Source organism: Chiloscyllium plagiosum, unplaced genomic scaffold (assembly GCF_037043375.1).
Source record: "Chiloscyllium plagiosum isolate Xiang-an unplaced genomic scaffold, Cpla_swu_hap1 HiC_scaffold_6, whole genome shotgun sequence".
NCBI classification, from domain to species: domain Eukaryota; kingdom Metazoa; phylum Chordata; class Chondrichthyes; order Orectolobiformes; family Hemiscylliidae; genus Chiloscyllium; species Chiloscyllium plagiosum.
Window position 1 is genome coordinate 752,559 of NW_028270144.1, and position 25,864 is coordinate 778,422.

Consider the following 25,864-nt stretch of genomic DNA (forward strand, 5'->3'; position numbering starts at 1 on the left):
ACTGGGCTCACTCAGTAATTGGATCCCGCTGATGCCTCAGCAGAATACCTGGATGGTCAATGTACAGACTTGTATATATGAATGATTAATTCCGATCTCTGTATATAAAGAAATGGAATGTATACGTATGTATGGCATGACCAATTGTATAGATATCAAATTAATTTTATGAATAAAGTATATTTTTGAAAATAAATTGACTGGAGTTTAGCTAATCTGAAAGTTTTCATGATTAATTACAGTTAATGATGCTTTTTTTGTATGACTAAGAGGCATTGAAAGAGGTTTAAGATTACGCTTTGGTGAGCAATAAATACAAACAGGTTGAAATATAACATTTCTTTAGCACTTACATTCGTGTTATCTACCTGCTATATCATATACCAGTCAGGTACTTCTAGTTTACACAGATCCCTAAGTTGTACTATCTTTGTCGACAAGGCACTGTGTTTTTGTCCTTATTCATTCACAGGATAAGGACATCTCTGGCTAGACCAGCATTTATTGCCCATCCCTAATTGCCCAGAGGGCAGTTAAAAGTCACCCACATTGCTGTAAGTCTGGAGTCACATGTAGGTCAGGCCAGATAAGAATGGCAGTTTCCTTCCCTGAAAGACATTAGTGAACCTGGAAATCAACAATGGTTTCAAAGAGTCATCATTAGACTTTTTAATTTCAGATATTAATTGAGTTCAAATTCCACATCTGCCATGATGGGATTCAAACTGAGATCCCAAGAGCATTATCTGGGTCTCTGGGTTAACGATCCAGTGATAATTCCGTTAGGCCATCACGGCCCCCTGCAATAACACTGGCTGCCAGATTCTGCTCATTATGATGCACTGCTGTTTGTACAGTGAATGCCTGAAATTTAAAGCAGGTTAACTTTCCTCACATACAAACTAGATTCTATCATGCCTATTTTTCCCACCGTTAAACCAGGATAAGGATAATGAGTGCTTTACCCTCTAATTAGGTCTACTTTCTGCTGTTCTGCCACATTTTCTTTTCCCCCATGTAGCCTCAGGAAAAGGTAACATGTTTTTCAAAATGGTTTTCAACATGTCTGAAGTAGTTTAGCCCTGCTATCCTGACACATTCTCTTGTGTGACAGCATTCATTAATTTTTTTCAGCATCCCCTGTCGGATAACTTACAATTCAATAGAGTTGCAAGTGCTTCGTTCAATGTGAACAGAAAGTATAGTCACCTGATTTAAACGACTTGACTTCAAGAACTGAAGCAACTATATAATACAGTATACACACACACTACTGCAGCAACATGTTACTGTGTAACCTTTACAAAAGTAAACATCTACCATCATGATTAACAATACACTAAGTTAGTGTGATCTTTTAATTAAATGTAAGAGTGGATCTACTCACTCATTGAAAATCAGATCTGGAGCAAAGTACAGCATTTTTCCTTTGACGTGTTTATATGACCGCCATCCCATTGCAAATACCATCAGACCCATCCAAGAATATTGAATGAGAGTCATTTGATCATCTATGTGCAAATTCCGGAATCCTGTAAATACATATGCAGAGGTTAAAAAGAAGAGTCTTCATTATTGGCATAATGGGAAAACAGGCAAAATATGCATTGTGATGTGCACAGAACCTAAGAGCTGACCAAAAGTATCCCAGTGGGATTAGCTTTCCAAGTTAATGAATGATTTTCTATTTCCCCTTCAATGAGATGAGAAGTTTGACATTAACAGATTACTCACCTGTGGTTCAAACCTACACAGATTATCCAGATAAAGACCCAATGCAATGAACCATGCTGCTTTGATATGCTAAGGCTGTCACATGACTTCGACCATGGTATATCAACTTTACTGGTGTCACATACATTCCACCTTATTCCCATTAGAATCACCTAACAATTATTATTTTAACATGTTTAAAATAAAATGATTAACCTGGACCTCATCATCATAACATAAAGTAATTAATATCACTGTATTCAATAATCATTATACATATCAATACAGAATGTTTGAAAGCAGCAGAAAAAAGGAGAGATATTTTTCTTCCTTTTCAGCTGATTTCAGTATTTCAGGAGCAAGTGAGACTGCTATCTTTGGGAGCTTCCACCTGTCCATCTGTTTAAATGGATTCCAAATATGAAGAATACATCATAAACCACATTCTCTATCATGCATGCATAGCAATCCAACTGGGATAAATGTATTGATTTCTGTTTGATCCATTTAGATGGCTTGGGGAGAAGTGGGTAAAGAAATTAGATTATCCATGTGAACTCTTGCTGTGCCTAGGTTTCTATGTAAAATTACAAGCTGTAGATATCTAGAGGGAAATGTATTTGATCAGCAATGTTAGCTCAGTTTGTGGCAATTTCACAAAATAATAGACTCTTGCAAAAATGTTTATGTGAAGCTGTAAATCAATTTTGTGCCATATTCTAGTGTGTACTTCCTGGCTTTCATTGTGCTGAATACATAACAACAGTCTGTTCTAGTGAACTGGAAATAAAATACCTAAAGTTAGAAATTCCTATTTTGGTATAAGTTAAAAATCACACAACACCAGGTTATAGTCCAACAGGTTTATTTGGAAGCACTAGCCTTCGGAGCACTGCTTCTTCATCTGGTGTTTGTGGAGAATAAGATCATGCTCACAGAATTTATAGCCAAAGGAGTCCAGTGTCATGGAGATATTATACAGTGAACAATCTTAGATTAAAACTTCCATCTTTTATAATGGGATATGCTGGTTTGGCATAAGAATAGATAATCTTTTTTGTGCTGATAGTTTCAACCTCAGAAGTCAACAGTTTTCATAAATATTTGTGGTGGCATGTACTTCTTTACAATGCATCCAGAGGAAAAGGTGAAAAGATGCACTTGCTTTAAATGATATTGAACCATTTATTATTGAACTATCAAGCACCTTAAATGGCATGAGATGTTCATTACTTCAATCCAGCTGAACAGTACGGAAAATGCCTTAGGATAACTCATTAAGGAATTTAGTGTGTCAAGGTCCTTTTTTTATTATAGACTGAAGAACAAGTCACGGAATGTGGATTTATCAGACAGATTTTACCAGATTTACCAGAGATCAACCACAATGATAACAAATGTGTTGCAGTTTGACAAATTTGCAAGGATTTTATGATATTCTCTGTCATGACATATCATTATGTATAAAAACACATGAAACATAAAGTTAAATATAATTGTATTCTGATCATAGTTAATCTTCTTTAATGCAACCAAATATTAAAATGATAGACAAATACATGGAATGAAAATGAAACAGAATTTTCTCAGTGCACAGGTATGAGCATTGAAAGGATGCTACAAATAACATACAAGCAAATCTGACCAACTACAAATGCTGTAAGAACTGGGGAGAACAATATTTGTGTTGGAACTAGTTGAGTTAGCAAGCTTACCAAGATAGTTCTAGATCATGCACAATGACAGTTACACTTAAGTTAATTTTGATTTTCATAGTGGGAATGGCTATTGTGATGTACTCCCAGTGCAAAACTTGTACCCATTATGCAAAACCACTTCTGGAAATGATCAGTATGCAAACTGTGGAATGGGCTATTGGACAAACGGAAGCTCCAGCTGGTATGTAACTTTTATAGTAAAATGACATCTCAATTGTAAGTCTGTTTATTATCTTCTGGACAATTGTGACACAGAATCACTGCAGACCTCAGCATAAATTTCATTTGATCATAAGAAAGTTAACCTAAACTGAAAACAGATTTCAATTTATTCTTTTAACAGAAAGTTGAGAAACCATGAAAAAAGAAATTCCTCCCTTGTCCCGGGAGTTCTGCCACACACAGACAGAATGATTCTACATGTGTAGTGACTACTCCATAGGGTTAGCATCAGCAAGTGAATTCAGAAATATATCTTGGAGGATGACATTGAGTTTCTGAAACAACTATGTAATTCACTACAAGTGGCAAGCGGGGAATAGGATAATTGATCAGAAAAATGCAGAGTGAAACCAATCAGAAATTTTGAGTGATCACACATCAGCATTATGACTGCAAAAGCTAGCTTTTAAGTGAATACGTTCCATCTAGAAGATACCCAATAACTAGAAACATTTCTCTTGTCTCTGTGGAGAACATACTGGAAGATGATTGGAGTATTCTGGTGGTATCCAGGAGCTGAATTTTATGAGCACTGCCAGACTGGAAAGTGAAGGGATCCACAAATTAGGGCAACGTTCCATCAGCCACATTGGCCATCCTGCCCTGACCATCATAACTTCCTGGGAATTGAGGGAGGCATTGAGTTGGCTGCCAATTTTTGTCTCAACAGAGACCCTATAGTGGACAATTAGTCTTCCAGCTGTTTGGATTTAGTGGGTTGAAGGAATGGCCTGTGCCCAACATGGAGTTTAGCAAATGTAATCCTACAGACTGCAGGTCAGTGAAAGGGGCCATTTCGCTCCAGGTCTCTATGTAACTGGAGGTCTCAGTCCCACATTTTTGCCTCTCCAAATCTTGCTTTCCCCTGTCCAATCCAGTATGTGTGATCATTTAATATGGTCTGAAGAAATGCTGGAAGCCTAATGGAACAAGAAAACAGTCAAGGGACGTATTAATTAGGAGTTAACAAGGGTTGAATTGGATGCATAAATATGGGGAGCTTGTAATCAGTAATGGTATGAGTTGTCTGGAGTGTGGCTAAATGAAATAAAGCTCTGACGTAAAAATGTGAACTTGAATTCTGTTTAACATATATCATCTGACCTTCTCACTGTAGCCTCTTAACCCAGCCTTTTTGTGATTGCAAATTTATGTGCACTTGGGAGTATTCATGATTTTCTGGCTCCTGGACCTTATACTATCACTGATAGTGGCCGCTGGCCCTGGTGTGGCACAAAGCTATTAGCTTCCAATTGGCTGGCATCTTGATGAGGGTTCCCCATGGAGATAGAGGGAAGTCCTTGCATATTAATGAAAGGGTTTTTATCCGAAAAACTGAATGGACTGAGCTGGCCAGGCAGCGGTAGATGTGTCCCTGAAATCTACACAGGGGTACAAAGAGTTCACTCCCTGTGTATAATCCAGCCCAATAACCTGAATATCATCTATTATCTTTAATATAAATAGTGAACGAATAATAAGACCCACGGCATATGTGGCAAAGCTCAGAATGGCATACTGTATACCTAGAGGTGAGGTGTTTCATGAACACTCTCAGTGTGCAGCTGAGGTCTGTGGGCTCACATTCCATTATATGATGATGATTACTTTGCACTAGAAGACAAGAGTGCAGATAACTTTGGGGAATTTATTATTGATTAATTCCATTGTAGTTCAATAGTCTATGATTGACTTATTTCCTCCAGCATAATTTCTTCCTAGTCTTCAAACACGACTGGTATTGCAATTGGTGAAAGAAATATTGCACAGGATAGATCACATCAAGATTGTTTTACCTTCTCGGAGGTACCTTGTGAAAACCTCAAAGTATCTGAAGCATTACTTGACCAGGCCAATTATTTGGTCTTTCATGGTTTCTCCATGTGCCTGCAGTTGTGCTCGACTGGGCTTTGGAGGCATTACATTCTGAAAGTAGTTCGTTATGCCTTACACATTTTGCACACAATGAATTGCTTTGAAATGTAGCGATTTATTTTTGGATAACCATAGCAGATATTTTTGCTCCCAAAAATTGAACAATGACATTAAGCAGTCAACATGCCTCTGGTGGTGTTAATTGTAAAAGGAACATTGGCTTGACCAACTCTCTGTTCTTGGAATAGTTCCATGCGATTTTACCATTCAACTAAACAGGCAGATCGGATCAACTGTTAATCCCAGCATCTAATATAGTACCTCCAACAACTTGGTAGTTACCATCTGATCACTGCAGTGTTAACATTCAATTTAGAATTAAGTGTGGTATAGTTTAACACACAGGTATCTCATACTTTTGCAGCAGCACTGACAGCCAAATCTGTACAAATGGAGATGTCAAAAAAGTGACCTGCAAAAAATAAACGCTTACTGATCGTTCTACATCAGTTACATATAGTAGATAAAAAACTATAATTACTTACAAATTTTGAACTTTGGACAACCTAATGCTGATTATTACATAATTTGCAGACACCTAGTAAGTGCAAGATAGAATAAGGAAAAGAAAGCAACATTTTTGTAAGTGAGATTTCTTTATTAAACTTGAATTACTGACAATAAAACCACATTCTGTCTGGAATTGAAAATATGAACACTTCCTTCAGAGTGCAGAGCTGAGCAGCAGCAACAGCAAGAATAAACTGAGCAGAAGACAGGGTGTTAGCTACAGAGTGCAGAGTGAGCAGCCGCAACTTGAGCAGTGGTGGCAGCAGCAATAAGTAGAGTCAGTTCAGGACTCCAGTTGCAGAGTGCAGAGCAGATTAGCAGCAGCAGCAATAAATAGAATGGGAAATAGGACCTAGATACAGAGTATAGAGCTCAGTGGCAGCAGCATTAGGAGGAGACAACATATATCCAGAGAAAAACACTCAAGAAGTAATGTCACAAGACTTCTGATTGAGGGGCAGTGTTTTCATTGTCTTTATTTCTGTATGCAAGACTTATAGATTAAATTAAGCAAGTTAGATATTTGCAGAGAAGGTTTTTAAGTTTGGTACATTTTTAATTTAGGTACATTGAAGTAGACTTCAGTGTAAGAAAGCCTTAAGTTGTGTTTAAATTAACTTCCTGTAAAACATAGAGACCTCAGTATAAGGGAAGCAGCTGATTTTCACATGTCCAGTTTACTTCTGTTAAATCAACTAATTATTGAATAAAAATAAAGCACTGGCAGGGCATCTCAGTTTACTTTAACTTTTACTTTCCATGAGGGAACCTTTCAATTCCTCGATAAGTAATGAGTATTGTCAGATAGAGGAGCTCAGTTCCAGCATGAGCAACAGCTGGTGTCTCTGTAGTGCATACACAAGGACAAAAAATTCATGAATCCAGGGGAGGTGGTGGCACAGTGGTAATGTCAATGGATTAGTAAACCAGAGGTCCAGGTTAACATTATGGGGGGATGGGTTCAAATCCCACCATGGCAGCTGATATTTGAAATCAATAAAAAGCCAGCCCAAGGGTGACCACATCTATCAATCATCTAAAAAAAAATCCAATTTACTAATACCCTTTAGGGAAGGAAATCTGACATCCTTACCTGGTCTGGCCTACATGTGACTCTTGAGTGTGATCAAATGGCAGCTTAAGGTTGTGCAGATAATGAGGGTGATCACCATGCAATCAAGGAGGACCAGGAAGGTAGTGTAGGAGCTTCTAGTTCAGAATACTGCTGAGAATGATGGTTCCTCTGGGTTCTGCGGACAAAACTAAGTTCAGAGCACCACTGCTGATTTAAATGCACAGAGGATGGCAGGGAGGAAACATGATCCATCCAGGTACCAATAGCACAGGCAAAAATAGGGATGAAGTCCTGAACGAAGAGTTTAGGTACTTGGGAAACACGTGACTACACATGGTGCAAAATACTAGTGAGTATAGAAATTAGACAGATCAGATAGCTGCGTGGCTGGTGAGATTTACAGGTGAGAGTTTTAGAGTCTTGCGACAATAGGACTGGTTCTGGGGGAAGTGGAATCTATAAAGCTGCCAGAGTGATAGGTAAACCAATGTCTTTGTTGGATAGCTTGCTGCTACTATTGGTGAAAACTTAGATTATCCTGGCAGAGGGGTGGCAATGATGATTTTTTCAGACAGGAAAATCAAGGGACACAAGGAATTTGGAGGGGAACCTGTAGACTCCATATAATTAGATTCAGAAATAGCAAGTTATCAAGTGGGATCATAGGAAGGGAAAATTCAATAAAAATTCTACATTAGTTTTACAGTACATGCATGTGAATACACAAAACATGGTCAATACAGTTGGTGAGCTGTAGGTACAGATAGCCATGTGGCAATATGATTCATGGTGACAAGATGATGGGCAAAACTGGGTAATAAATGTTCATGAATATATGATATTCAGCAAAGATTGAGAAGAAAAGAATAGATAAGTGGCAATATCGAGAATGTGGAGGAATCTGTTCAGTTACAGAGAAAAAATAGTAGAGATATCATTACACGACTGGATGAATTTTATTGCTCACCATCTAGTGGGAAAGATACTGAGGAAGAAATTTATAGGAAGATAACAAAGAGGTGTTAAAATTATCGAGTACTTATAATGGGGACTTTCATTTTCCTAATATAAATTTGCATAGCAATCATGTTAATGGCAGAAAGAGTGGAGAGATTGTGAAGTTTGTGCAGGAGAATTTCCTATATCACTATGTTCCTGACTCATCAAGTAATGTGGCAGCATTGGAGAACGAGGTGGGACAAGGGGATCAAATGTTAATGAGAAATTATAATAAACTTGTATAAAACGTTAGTTCATTTTTAACTAGAGTAGTATGTTCAATTTTGACACCACGCCGGAGCAAAAAAATGGGAAAGCTTTAGGAAGGGTGTGAAAATATTTACAACAGTGGTTCCGAGCATGAGGAAGTCAGATCGCAGAAATTGGGATGTTGTCTTTTGAGTGAAGAAGGTTAAAAGGAAACTTTAATTGACGTGTTCAAAATCATGAATAATTTGGAGAGAGTAGCTTGGTAGATTATTTCTACTGATGGTCAGATAGTGAGTCAGATTACACTGATTTAAGGTAATTGGCGGAAGAACTAAAGATGACATTTGGAACCTTTTTTTGTGTGCAGTGAAGAGATAGGACCTGAAACACATTACCTTAGTCACTGGTGGAAGTAGATTCTATTGTGGCTTTCAAAATGGTACAGGATAATTTCATGAAGAGAAAATATTTGCAGAGTTACTGGAAAAGGCGGGAATTCAAACTAACTCTTGCAGAGAACAAACACAAAGTTAATAGATCTATTGGCCTCCTTCTGGCTTATAAATATGTTATGATTCAGTCATAGTATCAGAAAAACATTTTTATACCTATCAATTCAGGGTAAAGAGATCTCTATTGCATAAAATCTGGAATCTACCTCACTTAGAATACACCCTCAGCTGATAGAGAAAAATAACAGAGGCAGTGAGGTCTGCAGATGCTGGAGATCAGAGTTGAGAGTGTATAGCTGGAAAAGCACAGGTCAGGCAGCATCCAAGGAGCAGGAAAATCGACCATCCTGATGAAGGGGTCTGGGCCGAAACATCAATTTTCCTGCTCCTCGGATGCAGCCTGACTTGCTGTGCTTTTCCAGCAACACACTCTCAAGAGAGAAAAATAACAATCAGGACTTAGGATCTAATAAATCAGAATAAAGTGGCCTGAATCTGGAGAGGTTGGTGATGTGCAAGTCTCAAATCATTGTGAGCTAAATAGAAGGAGTTGGGAGACAGAGCAATAGAGAAAATGTTTTTTTCCTTTTATTGATTCTTAGTTTGTCCTCTTCACTAGCTTAGTTACTTCTTGGTCTTTGCAACTTTTTACACATTCACTGTTTGTTCAAAATATTCTTTAACTAAACATGACCCAACCTATGTAAGTTAACTCGAACACTATTTAAAGAGGTCATGCAATCTTCATCACATAATCCAATCTCTCATGTTCAGAAATCTTGCAGTCAGGCAGACATTACATGAGTCTATGCAGCTATGAATCCCTCCAACCACAATTAGCAACACTACTCCACCAGTACATCAGATACTTTTAAACTGTTAACAGTCCTCTTTCCACCTCAAGCTTTCCAAACATTGGCAGCTATAGCACAAAGAGGGAAGGGGATCCTAGACAGAGATCTGAAAGACATTAAGGCCCCTAACCTGGGTAATATCTGCCTCACAATCCAGGCGAACAGCAGCTGCCTTTCCCTGTTTGTGCTGCTAATGGTGCTGATCCCAGCATCAGGCCATTCCACTTTCAGGGAAAAGACCAAGGAATTCCAATGAACAGGGGAAGATAACAAAGCAGAATAAAAAACTCAAGTCATATCCCATTGACTGAACCCCAGAATTAGGTGCAATTCCAGGTGATAATGAGAGAAGATAGGAATATTATAGGAAATGTAACCAATTCTGCAGTACATAAAATGAGCATTTTGAAACAAGGATAGCTATAAATAAGTCAAAAATCACACAACACCAGGTTATAGTCCAACAGGTTTAATTGGAAGCACTAGCTTTTGGCGCGGCCCCTTCATCAGGTGGTTGTGGAGGACACAATTGTAAGACACAGAATTTATAGCAAAAGTTTACAGTGTGATGTAAAACTGAAATTATACATTGAATAATACCTTAATTGTTTAAGTCTCTCATCTGCTAGCTTCACTTCTTTCATATGTATGTTACAACACTTTTTTTTTTAAAAGTTACATTCCCAGGTTAACTTTAACAATTGGTGTCAGCGCAGATAATATATTGAAGGTGTTAGCCCCCTGTGTGCTGTTGTCTGTGCCATGATGTTTAGACTGATTCTAATCTAAAAAATGAGTTAGCAGAGTCTTACATGGATCCATGTAGTTTTTGAGCAAACCCCCATCCCAGACACACACACACACGCACACATATACATATACGTTTGTAGAGTGAATTTGTACTTGCAGAGTTACATTGTACTTTGCTCAAAAACTGCATGAATCCATGAATTCAGTTACATCACACTGTAAACTTTTGCTATAAATTCTGTGTCTTACAATTGTGTCCTCCACAACCCCCTGAAGGAGGAACACTCTGAAAGCTAGTGCTTCCAATTAAACCTGTTGGACTATAACCTGGTGTTGTGTGATTCTTAACTTTGTACACCCCAGTCCAATACCGGCATCTCCAAATCATTTAAATAAGTCAAGTTGATATAAGGATTCCTGATTTACAGCTTTCATTGCACACTGTTCCAATGGAGCCCAACAAATTGAAGTCCTGATATTCCAAGGAAATTGAAAAATGTGGCGAATGATGCCAATGGTTTTCCCACATTTATTATGTACACCAGTACTGCATAAAACTGCAGATCCTCCCATTGATCTAGGTCAGGGCACTGTGTACTGCTGCTTAAAGAGCCAAATATGTACAGCAATGTGAGGTTCTGTATCAAAGGAATGCAACAAAATATGTATGGAATACATTTAATTCTCTTTTAGCCAGATCACGTTACATTAAAAATGATTTATGCTTTGAACTTCTACTCAGGCCAATGTCCTAGAGGAGCTTCAAGAGAACCACTAAAAACATGTCACAGTATTAAATGGAGAATGACATAAAAATGGCAGTAATCTACAGATTGTATGTAATATAATTCTAAACTATTTCTAGGTCTTAGGAAATAAATAAGAAATTTGATATTTCAGTAAGAAGATAAATAAATGTTCTTTAGACACTTTCATTTTTTTCTTGGAATAACACAGGCTCAGTGGCTCAGTGGTTAGGACTGCTGCCTCACAGTGCCAGGGACCCGGGTTTGATCCCAAACTCGGGTGACTGTGTAGAGTTTGCACATTCTCCCTGTGTCTGCATGTGTTTCCTCCAGGTGGTCTGGTTTCCTCCCACAGTCCAAAGATATAGAGGTTAGGTGAATTGTCTATGCTAAATTGCCCATAGTGTTCAGGGGCAAATTGGTTAAGTGCATTAGTCAGGGGTAAATGCAGAGTAATAGGGTAGAGGAATGGGCCTGGGTGGGTTATTTTTCAGAGTGTCAGTGTAGACTTGATGGGCCAAATAGCCTGTCTTCACACTGTAGGGATTCTCTGATAACAACCCGCTGAGACGAATAGGATTACATTTTCACTTTCACTGCGCGTGAAAGAGTCTGATCAAGTAGATCAAAGTAATAAACATGGCGAGTGGGGAGGAGCAGGGTCTATAAAGATGAAAGATACTCTTCATCATGCTAATGTGATATGTGTTGAAGATAAAAATTTACCCATGTATGGAGCTGGAGATGCCAAATAGGACCAGGATCAAATGAGTCACCACTAAAAATCTTGTAACTTACGAAATATCTTTGCTGAGTTCATGTCAGCAGAATGTGCATTTTCTAAATAAAATGCCAGAAATAAACATGGTTTAAAGAAGATAAAATGATCTTGTAAAAAATATCTAGACTCAGTTGACACAAGACAAAGGGGGAAATTGCACTCTTCAAAAACTAGGGCAGCATCTTAACAAACAGTGATTCCTGCAGCTGAGAGATACTGTAGTTTCGACCAGAAACAGCCTTGCAGTTTGATTTTCCAGGAATAAATCCCTTTGATTGTCTTCACTATCCTGATCTTATGGATAACCTGTTGATGGCTCGTGTATTTGAACTTACGAGATTACCTTGGTTTGTTTCAATTTGTTCTGTTTTTAGTGAATTCCATTGTGTACCTGCTATTGATGTCCGCAATTTTTAGTGTGACTAGGATGCATCTCAAATCACAATAACAGTAGGAAAGGCCAAACTTGCAGTTTGACAGTTCTTGTACCCAAAGATAGCTGCAAATCACATGATTCCATCTATTCAGCGCAATATAGTCTTCCCAAGCTTTATCTCTTACTTGTTTATCTCTTAAAGCAAAAGGCATCCTGAAAATGAAATTAAATGAATAACATGTTTTTCAATGTGCTATTTGTAAATTAATGTATATCAATTAAATGACAGTTCATAATAGGAGAAAATTCATTGGCCTTTTTTAACAGGTTTTTACACATATTCTCTTTCTTTGATTATTGGTGTTATCAGCTGACACTCTTACCTCCATTTTAATATTGCAATGCTGACATTTACTTTGTTGTCTCTGATGTTAATTTTTCCCCGAACATTTCATTCCAATATGAATGTAGACATAGTCGTGTCTCTCTACAGAGAGTCCTACAGTGTACAGCTTATGACAATAAATGTGGTCATTTCCTTAGACCATTCAAGAGCAGTTCTGCCCCAGCAATATTTTGAAATTATTTCACTTCATTTTGTTTGCATACAAAAAGGTTCCAGGATTTTAAAAACTGAACATCATTGACCGTTCATTATAATGGAAGTAAAATCCAGAAAGTCCCATTGAATCCTTCAGTCATATTCCTGCTGAGTGCTCTCCATGCGTGATACTCAGTGACAGGAACACAATTGTGGAAAATCTGACATGTTGGTTTAGCATCTGTTTAGTTTTCTTACATTTTCAGAAGCCACTTGTAAAATGTTTATTTGTTAAATGTACTGAACAAATACAAGTTGTCTTATTTTCTATATCTCTGCCCTTCTTGGGAAGAGCCTGACGGTATTCAGGATAATCCTGGAAGGATACTAAAGGACAAGGAAACAATTATGCCATTTGGTACAGTACTTAAAAATAAGATACAGAAAAGAAACTGAAACCATTTCCACTCTTTTAAAATGGACTGATGACTGAATAGATTGGTTTGGAGTGGAGCGGTCACAATCATAAGGTCTTGTATTCTAAAGCAAGTTTGTGTTCTTTACTTTCCTTTTTCCTCCTTATTTCTTTTTGTCTGTTCCTTAGAACTTGGTGTTGACACTGTGCTAAGATATCCTTCCATCAGAAACTTCTGAGCCAAATTTCTGTGCCTCTAATATAAACCAGGACATGTAACCTTCTTACTGATAAGATGTAAATGAGCTCCAGCAGATACCCCATTCAGCAGCTTTCCCAGAAGCTGTTGGATAGTCATTAGGAATCAGAAACTTAATGGATTTTCTTATTCATTATCAAGAGGTATGTAGCTCAAGTTGGTAAGTTTCAAACTGCAGTCTATGGTACCTTGAATTGTGGAATTATCACTTGGGAAGGATGGGCTGGTAGCATCAGAAACATGCCATTATTTGGTCATGGGTACCAATCAAATAACAAGTTGGAGGTCTTTGGTAAAAATTGGTTCAATATTGGGCAGCGGATTACTAGTTGAAAGAAAAATAATCAAGTTTGGAAAGGTTGCGTATTCAGGGCAGGTGGGGGCTGTGGGTTCTGTAGCATCAGAGTATCAGAGACACATATCGGTCTTAAGGAAAACCAGAAGAGCAGTCCCCTTCCTCCTGGTGTTCATCATTTTATAATTATGAATGTTCTGCTGCACAAAATTAGATAAAGTCTGAATGGTACATGGTCCATAAATTTCTTTCCTAAAATGGTAAATAGCATCCTGCGTCAAACAAAATATTGTGCTTTACATATACAAAGTTATGTCATTGCAATCAGCTGATCATCAAAGGCTAGCCAGTGGTAGGCACCTTCCACGATGTCATGTGTCAGATTGTGACATGAAGATTCTCCCTGCAATTTGAGATGTTTTTATCACTTTTGGCCAGTTTAATTTGTACCTTTGCACTGTTGCAACCAGATAACCGCTCTCTAAACCAAGCCAAAAATTTAGGTCTAGATTTCTTTTAATGACTATTGTTTAGTTGCACACCCAAAATAATCATCAAGGTAACTAGTCAACTGGACCAAGAGGCCACAGACAAGACTAAATTTAATTATTAAGTAGGGAAAGAGCTTGTTGGAGTTCTACAGCTGAGACTCAGAGTCAGAGTCATAGAGATGTACAGCACAGAAACAGACCCTTCGGTCCAACTCGTCCATGTCGACCAGATATCCCAACCCAATCTAGTCTCATCTGCCAGCACCTAGCCTATATCCCTCCAAACCCTTCCTGTTCATATACCCACCCAGAAACCTTTTAAATGTTGCAATTGTACTAACCTCCACCACTTCCTTTAGCAGCTCATTCCATACACATAACAGTGAAAACGTTGCCCCTTAGGTCTCTTTTATATCTGTCCCCTCTCACCCTCAACCTATGCCCTCTACTTCTGGACTCCCCGACCCTAGGGAAAAGACTTTGTCTATTTATCCTATCCATGCCCCTCATAATTTTGTAAACCTCTATAAGGTCACCCCTCAGCCTCCGACGCTCCAGGGAAAACAGCCCCAGCCTGATCAGCCTCTCCCTACAGCTCAAATCCTCCAACCCTGGCAACATCCTTGTAAGTCTTTTCTGAATCCTTTCAAGTTTCACAACGTCTTTCCGATAGGAAGGAGACCAGAATTGCACACAATATTCCAACAGTGGCCTAACCAATATCACAACATGACCTCCCAACTCCTGTACTCAATACTCTGACCCAATAAAGGAAAGCATACCAAACACCTTCTTCACTATCCTATCTACCTGTGACTATACTTTCAAGGGGCTATGAACCTGCACTCCAAGGTTTCTTGGTTCAGGAACACTCCCTAGGACCTTACCATTAAATGTATAAGTCATGCTAAGATTTGCTTTCCCAAAATGCAGCACTTCACATTTATATAAATTAAACTCCATCTGCTACTTCTCAGCCCATTGGCCCATCTGATCAAGATCCCATTGTAATCTGAGGTAGTCTTCTTCGCTGTCCACTACATCTCCAATTTTGGTGTCATCTGAAAACTTACTAACAGTACCTCTTATGCTCACATCCAAATCATGGATTTTCACTCTTGAGGCACAGATGTCAGAGATTTTCCAGTTTCCGGCACTTGTCTTGGAAAGAGGTGCTCCACATAGTATGTGCCTCATTCGGGGGTGGGAAGTTGAGACAGCATACCCAGCGGATGCAACTAGAGGCAGCTGCAGGGGCAAGGAAGCCCTAAAGTGGCTGAGTAGAAGACCTGTCTCTGTGAGCTAAGACTTTCTCCCAGTTGTTCTGTTAAATATTACATCCTCTAGCTTTCGCTCCTCATATGCCATTACCATCCGATCCATTCCCTATGTTCCATCCATGGCAAATACTATTAATCCATATCTCCATACATCCCCAATGGGCCATTATACCTTCTAGCCAAACATGTGCCACATTCTTACCCCTAGCCACTTATAGCTTATGTGCCAACTCATGACAATCTATGCCTACCACACTTTATTCTTACATCCTCTGAGTCAACCTATCAAATGTACATTATGCGTAGAGTTTGGGAACTGTGCTGTAATGAAATAAAATAAATGCCCATGTCTGTATTACAGACTTTGCTATATCTACACACGTAGATATTATTTATAAAAGCCCAAGTACTTAATCCTCACAAAAGTAGTCAGTTACATTCATATCCCACAAAGACAGTCAATCACCTAATAACATCTTGGAGTTGTCAATCAAATTGTAACATAGCACAGCCTGTTGTGGGTGCTTCTGCAAGCACTTTAGATTATGTCAACAAACAGACTGAAGCTTCATGCACAAACACTTTCCACTCACAGACACATGCAGGCTTTCATTTCAAATTTTAAAGGGTGGTATTTTAAATAGCATGACAGCTCCACAGGCTTTATCCATCTCTTATGAACATTTACACCTACTCTATGAAGCCACAGCTCAAGCATTGTGGGCTAAGACCCTCACTCCAGGAAAGTTGTGATCTGAAAGAAAAACTCAGCAGGTCTGGCAGCATCTGTGGAGAGAAAGCAGAGTTAATGTTTCAGGTCCAGTGACGTTTCTTCAGAACAGGTTGTGAACTATTTTATCTTTATGACGAGAAGGATGACCATCCCTAAAGGATATTAGTGAACTAGTTGTGAATTTACAACAAACAAGAGGGGTTAAATAGTCACCGTTGAGCTAGTTTTTAATTCCAGATTTTATTGAATTCAAATTCACCATCTGCCGTGGTGGGATTCAGACTCCAGACCCCAGAACATTAGTGTGGTGATTTGGATTAATAATTCAGTGATCACTACATCACAATTACCTTTCCACTTTTACAGTGTGGAACCCTTACCAAATGTGAACCATGAGAAAAATCTATTTTGAAGAGTCAATTCTGTATTTCATGTTCCCTAGCAGGGAGAGACAACAATGACTAAAATATTGCAGGAAATTAAATGATTTAATCCAATGTGTTTCTTGCAAGTATAACTCCATCCTACAGGCAAACTATCATGGAGCCATCTTTAATAGATAAACAATTTCAACCCTGGGCCTCCTAATCTCATGAATGCTAAGAGATTTTGTAGGAACAAATGATGGTATAATCAAGTTAGCGTTATGCCTGAGAACCTTTCAACCTACAACATCTACTGTTTTAAAGGAGAAAATTTGAAAGGAATAACAATTTCAAACAACTTTGTGTATGGGTTTGGTTTAATTCTTAAGTAACATTCTTCCTTGTTATTTTTGCTCTACTAATGCTCTTGCTATTCATGCTGCGTGCTGGCGGAACTTTCTCATAAAGAAAGGGCTAGGAACATTCCAAAATATCTTCACTACACCTTGCACAATAATCTAAGACATTTATTAGTTACATCCCAAACATGGATGTGTGGTCATTTCTTTTTTAAATCTCTTTGGGCTGTAGTTGTCATCTAAAGATAGCTTTCTCATCTCTAAACTTTAGGCTCTCTTGGATAATAACAACCATTTTTTCTCAATTTCATTTTCAATGATCCTCTGAACATTCCTCCCTGTTTTCTGTTCATCTACACACTCATTATCTTCTCTATGCTGTCGAAGTGCTGGAATTATAATTCATTACAACATCTCCAACACTGATACATCATTTACAGGACATTAAATTCCTCAACATTTTTAACCTTTCCTATCTCTCTTTAAAACAATGGATCAGCATTAAATTGTTGCTTTTTTCAGAAGTTAACTTGTCTTTTGCTTTTGTGGTATTGTGTAGGCATGTGCCTTCACTTTGAGTTTGCTACAAAAATAATGTTTATTATAATTCAACTGCTTTGAACTGATTTGATTGTTGTGAATGATGTTGTGAAACACAAATCTTTGCAAGTGTTTGAAAACTGCATCTTGTCAGCCTGGCAATATTTTCTGGCATGGAATAGAAAGAAAACATAGTTTGCTTGTCAGAAACAAATCCTGAAAGTCATTTTTTAGAAGCTACGATGGGTTTAAGAATTTGAAAGATAATGCAAAGGATTTAATAAAACAAATGAAAAAATTGTTAAAATATAAAAGTCATTTAACAAAAATTGTGAAAATTATAAAAATGAAATAAAAGGAGGAAAATCAGTTTTAGGCTGTAGCATGAATCGGACAATAAGGAATTGGCACTCTATTTTATACGCCACCCAAGTTTCTATTCCAATGAACTCAATGAGAAAGTAGTGGGTGGCACAGTGGTTAGCACTGCTGCCTCACAGTACCAGAGACCCGGGTTCAATTCCAGCCTCAGGTGACTCTCTATGTGGAGTTTGCACGTTCTCCCTCTGTCTGGGAGCTTTGGTTTCCTCCCACAATCCAAAAATGTGCAGGTTAGGTGAATTGGCCATGCTAAATTGCCCGTAGTGTTAGGTGAAGGGGTAAATGTAGGGGAATGGGTCTGGGTGGGTTGCATGTTGGTGTGGACATGTTGGGCCGAAGGGCCTGTTTCCACACTGTAAGTAATCTAATCTAAATTGGTGGCAGCATAAAACAGGAGACAGAGGTGCATTGATACCCCATGATGGTGACAACATTACCTAGTTTAGGCAATTAGATCCTGAACAGCTTCCTCTTCTATATTTGTTCATGGGATTTGGGCAACGCTGGCGATTTCTTAACTATCACTTATTGCCTCGGGAAGATGTTGGTGAGCTGCCTTCTTGAATGGTCGTAGCCCATTGGCCCATGGTTCTATTCAGACAGGTGATCCATGATTGTGACTGAGCAACAATGAGGGAACAATTATTTAGTTTCACATTAGATGGTGTATGGAGGGGAATTTATGGTGCTTCTGCATTTGGTGCTCTTGACCCTGTAGCTGACAGAATTTGTAAATTTGGGAGGTGCTGTTGAAGGAGGCTATGTAAATTGTTGGTGTTTTTTGTGGATGGTACACCCTGCTGTCACTGTACATTAGTGGTTGCTCCCTTGCTAATCAAGAATGAATACCTTTTAAGGCAGAAGCAGATGCAATGACAGGACTGTGAGGCAGAGAGTTCCAAAAGCCCATGAATGTCTGAGAGAAAAAAACTCCTCCTCATTCTTCTGAAATGAGACACCTTTAGGTTTAAAGTGTGCCCCCTGGGAATCATCTTTTCAGCATCCACCCTGCTAAGTCACCTCAGTGTATTATATGTTTCAATGAGATAACCTCTCATTTTGCTTGTGCCCCATAGATAAGGAGGCAAATCTCACTGCAGAATTCCTAGCTCTGATCTGCTCCTGTAAAAGCAACTGTGTATGATCTTTTCAGCATTGTCGCAAATTGAATGCTTGTATCGTGCAATAAATCTGTTCACCTGACGTCTGTGGGTGCAAAGGAAAGATAAAATGCACAATTTGCAGGATAAAACACATATAGAAACATGCATTACTGAAAATTGTTGTTTGAGAAAGCATATTAAGTGCTAGAAAGCTGGTGTTGCAAGTGGACGTACAGATACCGCCCTAGACAAATTCATAGCTTTGTCCTGAGGGGATAAAGTAGGGAAATGGAAATAAGAGGAATGAAATGAAAGGCCTGATTCCATCCTGTCCTCCAGTGTCAATTAAACAACAGAAATAAAAAGAGAGGCGGTGGAGTATTCCTCAGAAATTCAGGTCCAGTTTGGACTTGGAATAAATGGCACCCAGGTGAGTAGAGAATTGGAATAACAGCTCACATAACCAGGGATTTTTATCCTCATCTGGCTCCTGAAACAAATTCTAATCAGACAGGAAAGGAAAGTAGGTGCAGGTCCAAGAAAATTAATTTATTGTGATTAGATAAAAGAAAGTTTAATTTTAAACAAATATTGCGAGAAACAAAATGCTTAGCCAGCATAGCGGAAGCCTGAGATTGCAGCAGTTCAGACCTTTGCAGTAAAGGTTAACTTTTTCTATTGGCTGTTATTATCACATTGTATTTTCCTTGGGAATGGAGACAATAATAAAACAGATGAATAGCAGGACTACAGGGTTGGAGGATTTGAGTTATAGGGAGAGGTTGACTAGGCTAGGGCTGTTTTCCCTGGAGCGTCGGAGGCTGAGGGGTGACCTTACAGAGGTTTATAAAATCATGAGTGGTAGAGTCATAGAGTCATGGTCCAACCCGTCCATGCCAACCAGATATCCCAACCCAATCTAGTCCCACCTGCCAGCACCCGCCCCATATCTCTCCAAACCCTTCCTATTCATATACCCATTCAAATGCCTCTTAAATGTTGCAATTGTACCAGCCTCCACCACTTCCTCTGGCAGCTCATTCCATACACGTACCACCCTCTGCGTGAAAAGGTTGCCCCTTAGGTCTCTTTTATGTCTTTCCCCTCTCACCCTAAACCTATGCCCTCTAGTTCTGGACTCCCCCACCCCAGGGAAAAGACTTTGTCTATTTATCCTATCCATGCCCCTCATGATTTTGTAAACCTCTATAAACCTCCCCTCAGCCTCCGACGCTCCAGGGAAAACACCCCAGCGTGTCCAGCCTCTCCCTGTAGCTCAAATCCTCCAACCCTGGCAACATCCTTGTAAATCTTTTCTGAATCCAATCAAGTTTCACAACATCTTTCCGATAGGAAGGAGACCAGAATTGCACGCAATATTTCAACAGTGGCCTAACCAATGTCCTGTACAGCCGCAACATGACCTCCCAACTCCTGTACTCAATACTCTGACCAGTAAAAGAAAGCATACCAAATGTCTTCTTCACTATCCTATCTACCTGCGACTCCATTTTCAAGGAGCTATGAACCTGCACTCCAAGATCTCTTTGTTCAGCAACACACCCTCGGACCTTACCATTAAGTGCATAAGTCCTGCTAAGATTTGCAGCACCTCGCACTTATCTGAATTAAACTCCATCTGCCACTTCTCAACCCATTGGCCCATCTGGTCCAGATCCTGTTGTAATCTGAGGTAACCCTCTTTGCTGTCCACTACATCTCCAATTTTGGTGTCATCTGCAAACTTACTAACTGTACCTCTTACACATGCATCCATGTAAATGACAAAAAGTAGAGGACCCAGCACTGATCCTTGTGGCACTCACTGGTCACAGGTCTCCAATCTGAAAAACAACCCTCCACCACCATCCTCTATATTCTATCTTTGAGCCAGTTTTGTATCCAAATGGCTAGTTCTCCCTGTATTCCATGAGATCTAACCTTGCTAATCAGTCTCCCATGGGGAACCTTGTCAAACGCCTTACTGAAGTCCATATAGATCACATCTACCACTCTGCCCTCATCAATCCTCTTAAATAGACAAAGTATTTTCTCTTGGATGGGGGAGTTCAGAACTAGAGAGCATAAGTTTAGGCTGAGAGGGGAAAGATATAAAAAAGACCTAAGGGACACATTTTTCATGCAGAGGGTGGTACGTGTATGGAATGAGCTGCCAGAGGAAGTGGTGGAGGCTGGTACAATTGTAACATTTAAAAGGCATCTGGATGGGTATATGGATAGGAAGGGCTTGTAGGGATATGGGCCAGGTGCTGGCAAGTGGGACTAGATTGGATTGGGATATCTGATCGGTATGGACGATTTGGACCGAAGGGTCTGTTTCTGTGCTGTATATCTCTATGATTCTGTGACTTTAAAAGGCTTTTCACAGAATGGAGTAAAACTTAATGTGATCAAAGCCAAAGGCAGGGTCAAAATAACTTAAGATGACTGATGAGATTCTGTTTTCTTTGTAACCTAACAATCAGCGACTATTGGGAGCATTAGCAATATTAAAATATGATGTAAAAATTCCAGAAAATAACAAAGCATTTACTTTTGATATGGTAACTTTAGCAATGTGCGTAGCATTTTTCAAGTTTCTTTTATAAAAATGAATAGATTTACTTTCATTCAGATTATCCATGAACAGCCTAAAAATCATTCCACAGATGTAGTATATTGGCATGGATGGAAATTGGCAGGAAACAGCAAGTGAGGTTCAGAGGCTCTTTTTCAGGTTCGTGACCCATGACCAGTGGGGTTCCCCAGAAATCAGTGCAGGGACTACAACAGTTCACAATATATATTAATGACCTGGAGAAAGGAAGTGAACATAATGCGGTTAAATTCGCAGACAACACTAAACTAGTTGGAACGTCAGGTTGTGAGAGAGGTACAAGCAGTTTACAGAATGATATTGATAGATGAAGTAAATGAGTGAAAAATTGGAAATGGGAAAATGTGAAATTGTTCACTTTGGAAGGGAGAACAAATTAACAGAATATAATTTAACCAAAGAAAATTGCAGAAAGCTGCAGCACAAAGGTTCTTGGGGATTCTTGAGCACAAAAGCACAGAAAGCTAGCAGATAGGGGGCAGCAGACAATCAGGGAGGCTAATGGAATCAAAACTGAAAGAACTGTAGATGCTGTAAAGCAGAAACAAAAACAGAACTTGTAGGAAATGTGCAACCGGTCCAGCCTCAATATAAAAGGTTCAGGACAGGTTTGAAAAAATTCAAGTAAGTGAACCATTGGGAGGGTAGAAGAAGAGTCAACATAAAAGGAATCAAAAAGGTTTCAAGGTACTTTAATAGTATAAGAATGGTAAAAGGGTGGTAAAAGGTGTGGAGTCATTTATGAACCTAAATGGAGACTTGTCTATGGAGGCACAGGGCACGGGGTCAATTAAATGAGGGTGTTGGGTTTGCCTTTACCGAAGTGAGAAAGAATGTAGTTTAGACTGTCAACATGTTTAATGAGTGTACTTATATTTGATAACTCATCAGGACTGAATAAAACATCCAGGTTACTGAGGAAAATAAAAATGGAAATTGCAGACAGACCGGTCAAATTTTCCAAATTCCCTTCAATACAGGACCAGTGCTGGAGGACAGAAGAATTGTAAATGTTCCCATCTTATACAAAAAAAATTACTATAATCAACCTAGCAACATAGTTTAGATTCAGTGATGGGACAAATTTAGAATCACTGTTTCAGGACTATTAACAGATGTTTGGGCAAATACAGGTTAATTACAGATAGATTCCTTGAAAGTAGAGTTGAGGTAGGATAGTGAAGGCGGCGTTTGGTATGCTTCCCTTTATTGGTCAGAGTATTGAGAACTGGAGTTGGGAGGTCATGTTGCAGTTGTACAGGACATTGGTTCGATCACTATTGGAATATTGTGTGCAATTCTAAGTTTCCTCCTGAAGGAAGGATGCTGTGAAACTTGAAAGGATTCAGAAAAGATTTACAATTATGTTGCCAGGATTGGAGGGTTTGAGCTGTGGGGAGAGGCTGAGTAGACTGGGGTTGTTTTCCCTGAAGTGTCAGAGGTTAAGGTTAAGACCAAAGTCTTTTTCCTGGGATGGGGAAGTCCAGAACTCGAGGGCAAAGGTTTAAGGTGAGAAGGGGAAGATTTAAAAGGGACCTAAGGGGCAACTTTTTCATACAGAGGGTGGTAATGAGCTGCCAGAGAAAGTGGTGGAGGCTGGTACAATTACAACATTTAAAAGACATCAGGGATGGGTAATGAATAGGAAGGGTTTAGAGGGATATGGGCCAAGTGCTGGCAAATGGGACGAGATTAGGTTAGGATATCTGGTCGTCATGAACAAGTTGGATAGGAGGGTCTGTTTCTGTGCTGTACAGCTCTTTGACTATAACAGTAGAGATTTGTTGAGGGAAAATCACATGTATTTTAATTTGTTGGGGTTTTCTGATGAGGTAACATAAGGGTAGATAAGGGTAACACGTTGAATGTTGCGTATGAGGACATAAAAAATTCATATAATAAACTTATGGGTATAATGGACAGTGCACTATTTCAACAGTTTAATGGAATTGCCTGCACAGTGGAGTTGATATTTACTGCAGGGTAGTGGGAAATGAGTCATTTAGCAAAGAGAGATGAGGAGAGATGATATAAGGGATACAACTCTAAAAGGGCTTTAGGCAATAAAGGAATTAAACGATTAAACGCAGAAAGTGCTCAAGAAATTCTGCAGGTCTGGTAGCATTGACAGAGAGAAAAATTGAGTTAATGCTTGGAGTCCAATATGACTCTTTTTTTAGAACCTCAAGTTGAGTCTGGTGCTGGTGGTGCCTCAGATCAAGCTGGAGTACATTGGTTGGGGATCCTACTGCTTTCCTGCCTTTGTCCCGGTTAAATTGAATATTAATTTGGAGAAAAAATAAGCATAGCAAGAGAGGGAGAATTGGAAGGACTGTCCAACCTGAAGGTGGATGAATCACTGAGACCAGATGAATTGCATCATCGGCTGTTAAAGGAATAATAGACCAGTCAGTCTGATGTCTGTGGTAGGCAAATTACTGGAATCAATTTTGTGAGACTTGGAGAGCCAGAGGTTAGTTAGGGTTAATCAGCAAGGTTTTGTTAAGGGAGGGTCATATCTTAAAAACTTAATTGAATTTTCTGAGGTGGTAACAAGGAGGATTGATGAGGATAGTGAGAGACCATGAAGCGCATGTCCATAGGTCCCTGAAGGAACCAGGACAGGTCAATATGGAGGTGAAGAAGACACACAGGAGGCTTTCCTTCAGTGAGTTAGAAATTCAATGCAGTAATTGGAAGGTAATGCTGGAACTTTATAGGATACTGATTAGGCCACAGTTGGGGATTAATGTATATTTTTGATCACATTACAGGACAACCATTATTGCTCTGGAGATTGTATAGTGGAGATTTGTCAGGATTAAAAATTGCACCTATAAAGGAAAGATTAAATGGGCTAGGATTGTTTTTGTTAGAAAAGAATATGGTGAGAGGTAACTGAATTGGTATATACAAAATAATGAAGTGGTTAGATTGAGTGGATAGGGATGACTTGTTTCCCCTTGGGATGAAGTTAATTTCCAGATTTACAGTGATTGGTAGAAGAAGGGACATTGAGGTGGAAACTCTCAAAATATTTTAAAGGAACCTGGATCAGTCTCTGAAGCACTGTAGCCTGTAGGGCTGCAAACCAGATTCTTGAAAGTGGGATTGGAATTAGGGGGTTGGGGGTTGGGGGGGGCGCTTTGGTTTATTCAGCTGGCACAGACACAATGGCTGAAAGGTCTTTTTCTGTGCTGTAACCTTTCTGTGGTCTCACAGTTCTAAGTCTGGGACAAGACTGCTCCTGGATGGCTTTTCCGCCCTATTGTTGATTGAGGCATTTGTGTCGGTAACTAGAGGTTTCAACTCATCAATGGGGCATGATGGATTTACTGTGGGGCAAGTCCAGAGAGAAAATCCTGTTGGCATTGCTTGTGGGCTTCCAAAGAAGATTCTTTGTTTTGAGGTGCTCAATACGTGATCAAGAAAAATGAGATGAGGATGATATCAGAAGATTTGGGGCTGCTGAGACCCAATCTTTGCCCTTGCTGCCGACCCTTCTAGCCCCACTCCCCTGCCTCCCACTGTGTGAAGCCCCATTCCACTATCACTCACCTAATACCAGGTCCCTCAGTGACCCTGGACTGATTTTACATTGTCCAAAGCAGCATTCCTTTCCCACTGGCACTGCTGCATGATGCAATGATGCTAATCTCTGACTGTTCAGTGGCACCTGAAGTTGGGGGTTTTAGGGGGTGGGGTGATTTCTGCTCTCATTGATCATGGGGAATTTCAGCTGCTGCCCAGTTAAGTGCTTAATTGGCAGTTAATCTAAGGGACTTTTGCAAAAGGAGGCAATGTGGGTTTCTCACCAACTCTCTAACCACTGGGCATGATTCTCATTTTCTCCGTTAAACACTGCCCCAAACACTTATTTTCTTTCCCATGTTCCTGTGAGTGTGGCTCCTCAATATAATATTAGATCTTCTCCAAAATAAACATGGTAAAATTACATTCCAAATTCCTCTTTCTCTGAATGGTTTAATTGTCCTATGTTATTAGCTGTAAAACTTAAATTTATTATTGAGTAAATATACAGTTTTAAAGCCTGAAAAATGTATTGAGGATTTTGTGGAAGTTTTGAATTTGACATTGTTCATGGCATTCTGCTGGTAATCACAATGCAAATGTGATTACCCTC

At 39.2% G+C, this 25,864-nt stretch overlaps 1 protein-coding gene across 1 annotated transcript in view; it reads right to left on the bottom strand.

Moving 5' to 3' along the window:
• The window catches only part of LOC122553907 (progesterone receptor-like), a 352,930-nt gene that overhangs the window by 58,929 nt on the left and 268,137 nt on the right, over positions 1-25,864 (bottom strand). The window contains exon 5 of the mRNA XM_043698410.2: positions 1,388-1,532. Coding sequence (XP_043554345.2) covers positions 1,388-1,532 — 145 coding nt within the window. The remainder of the gene's footprint in view (positions 1-1,387; positions 1,533-25,864) is intronic.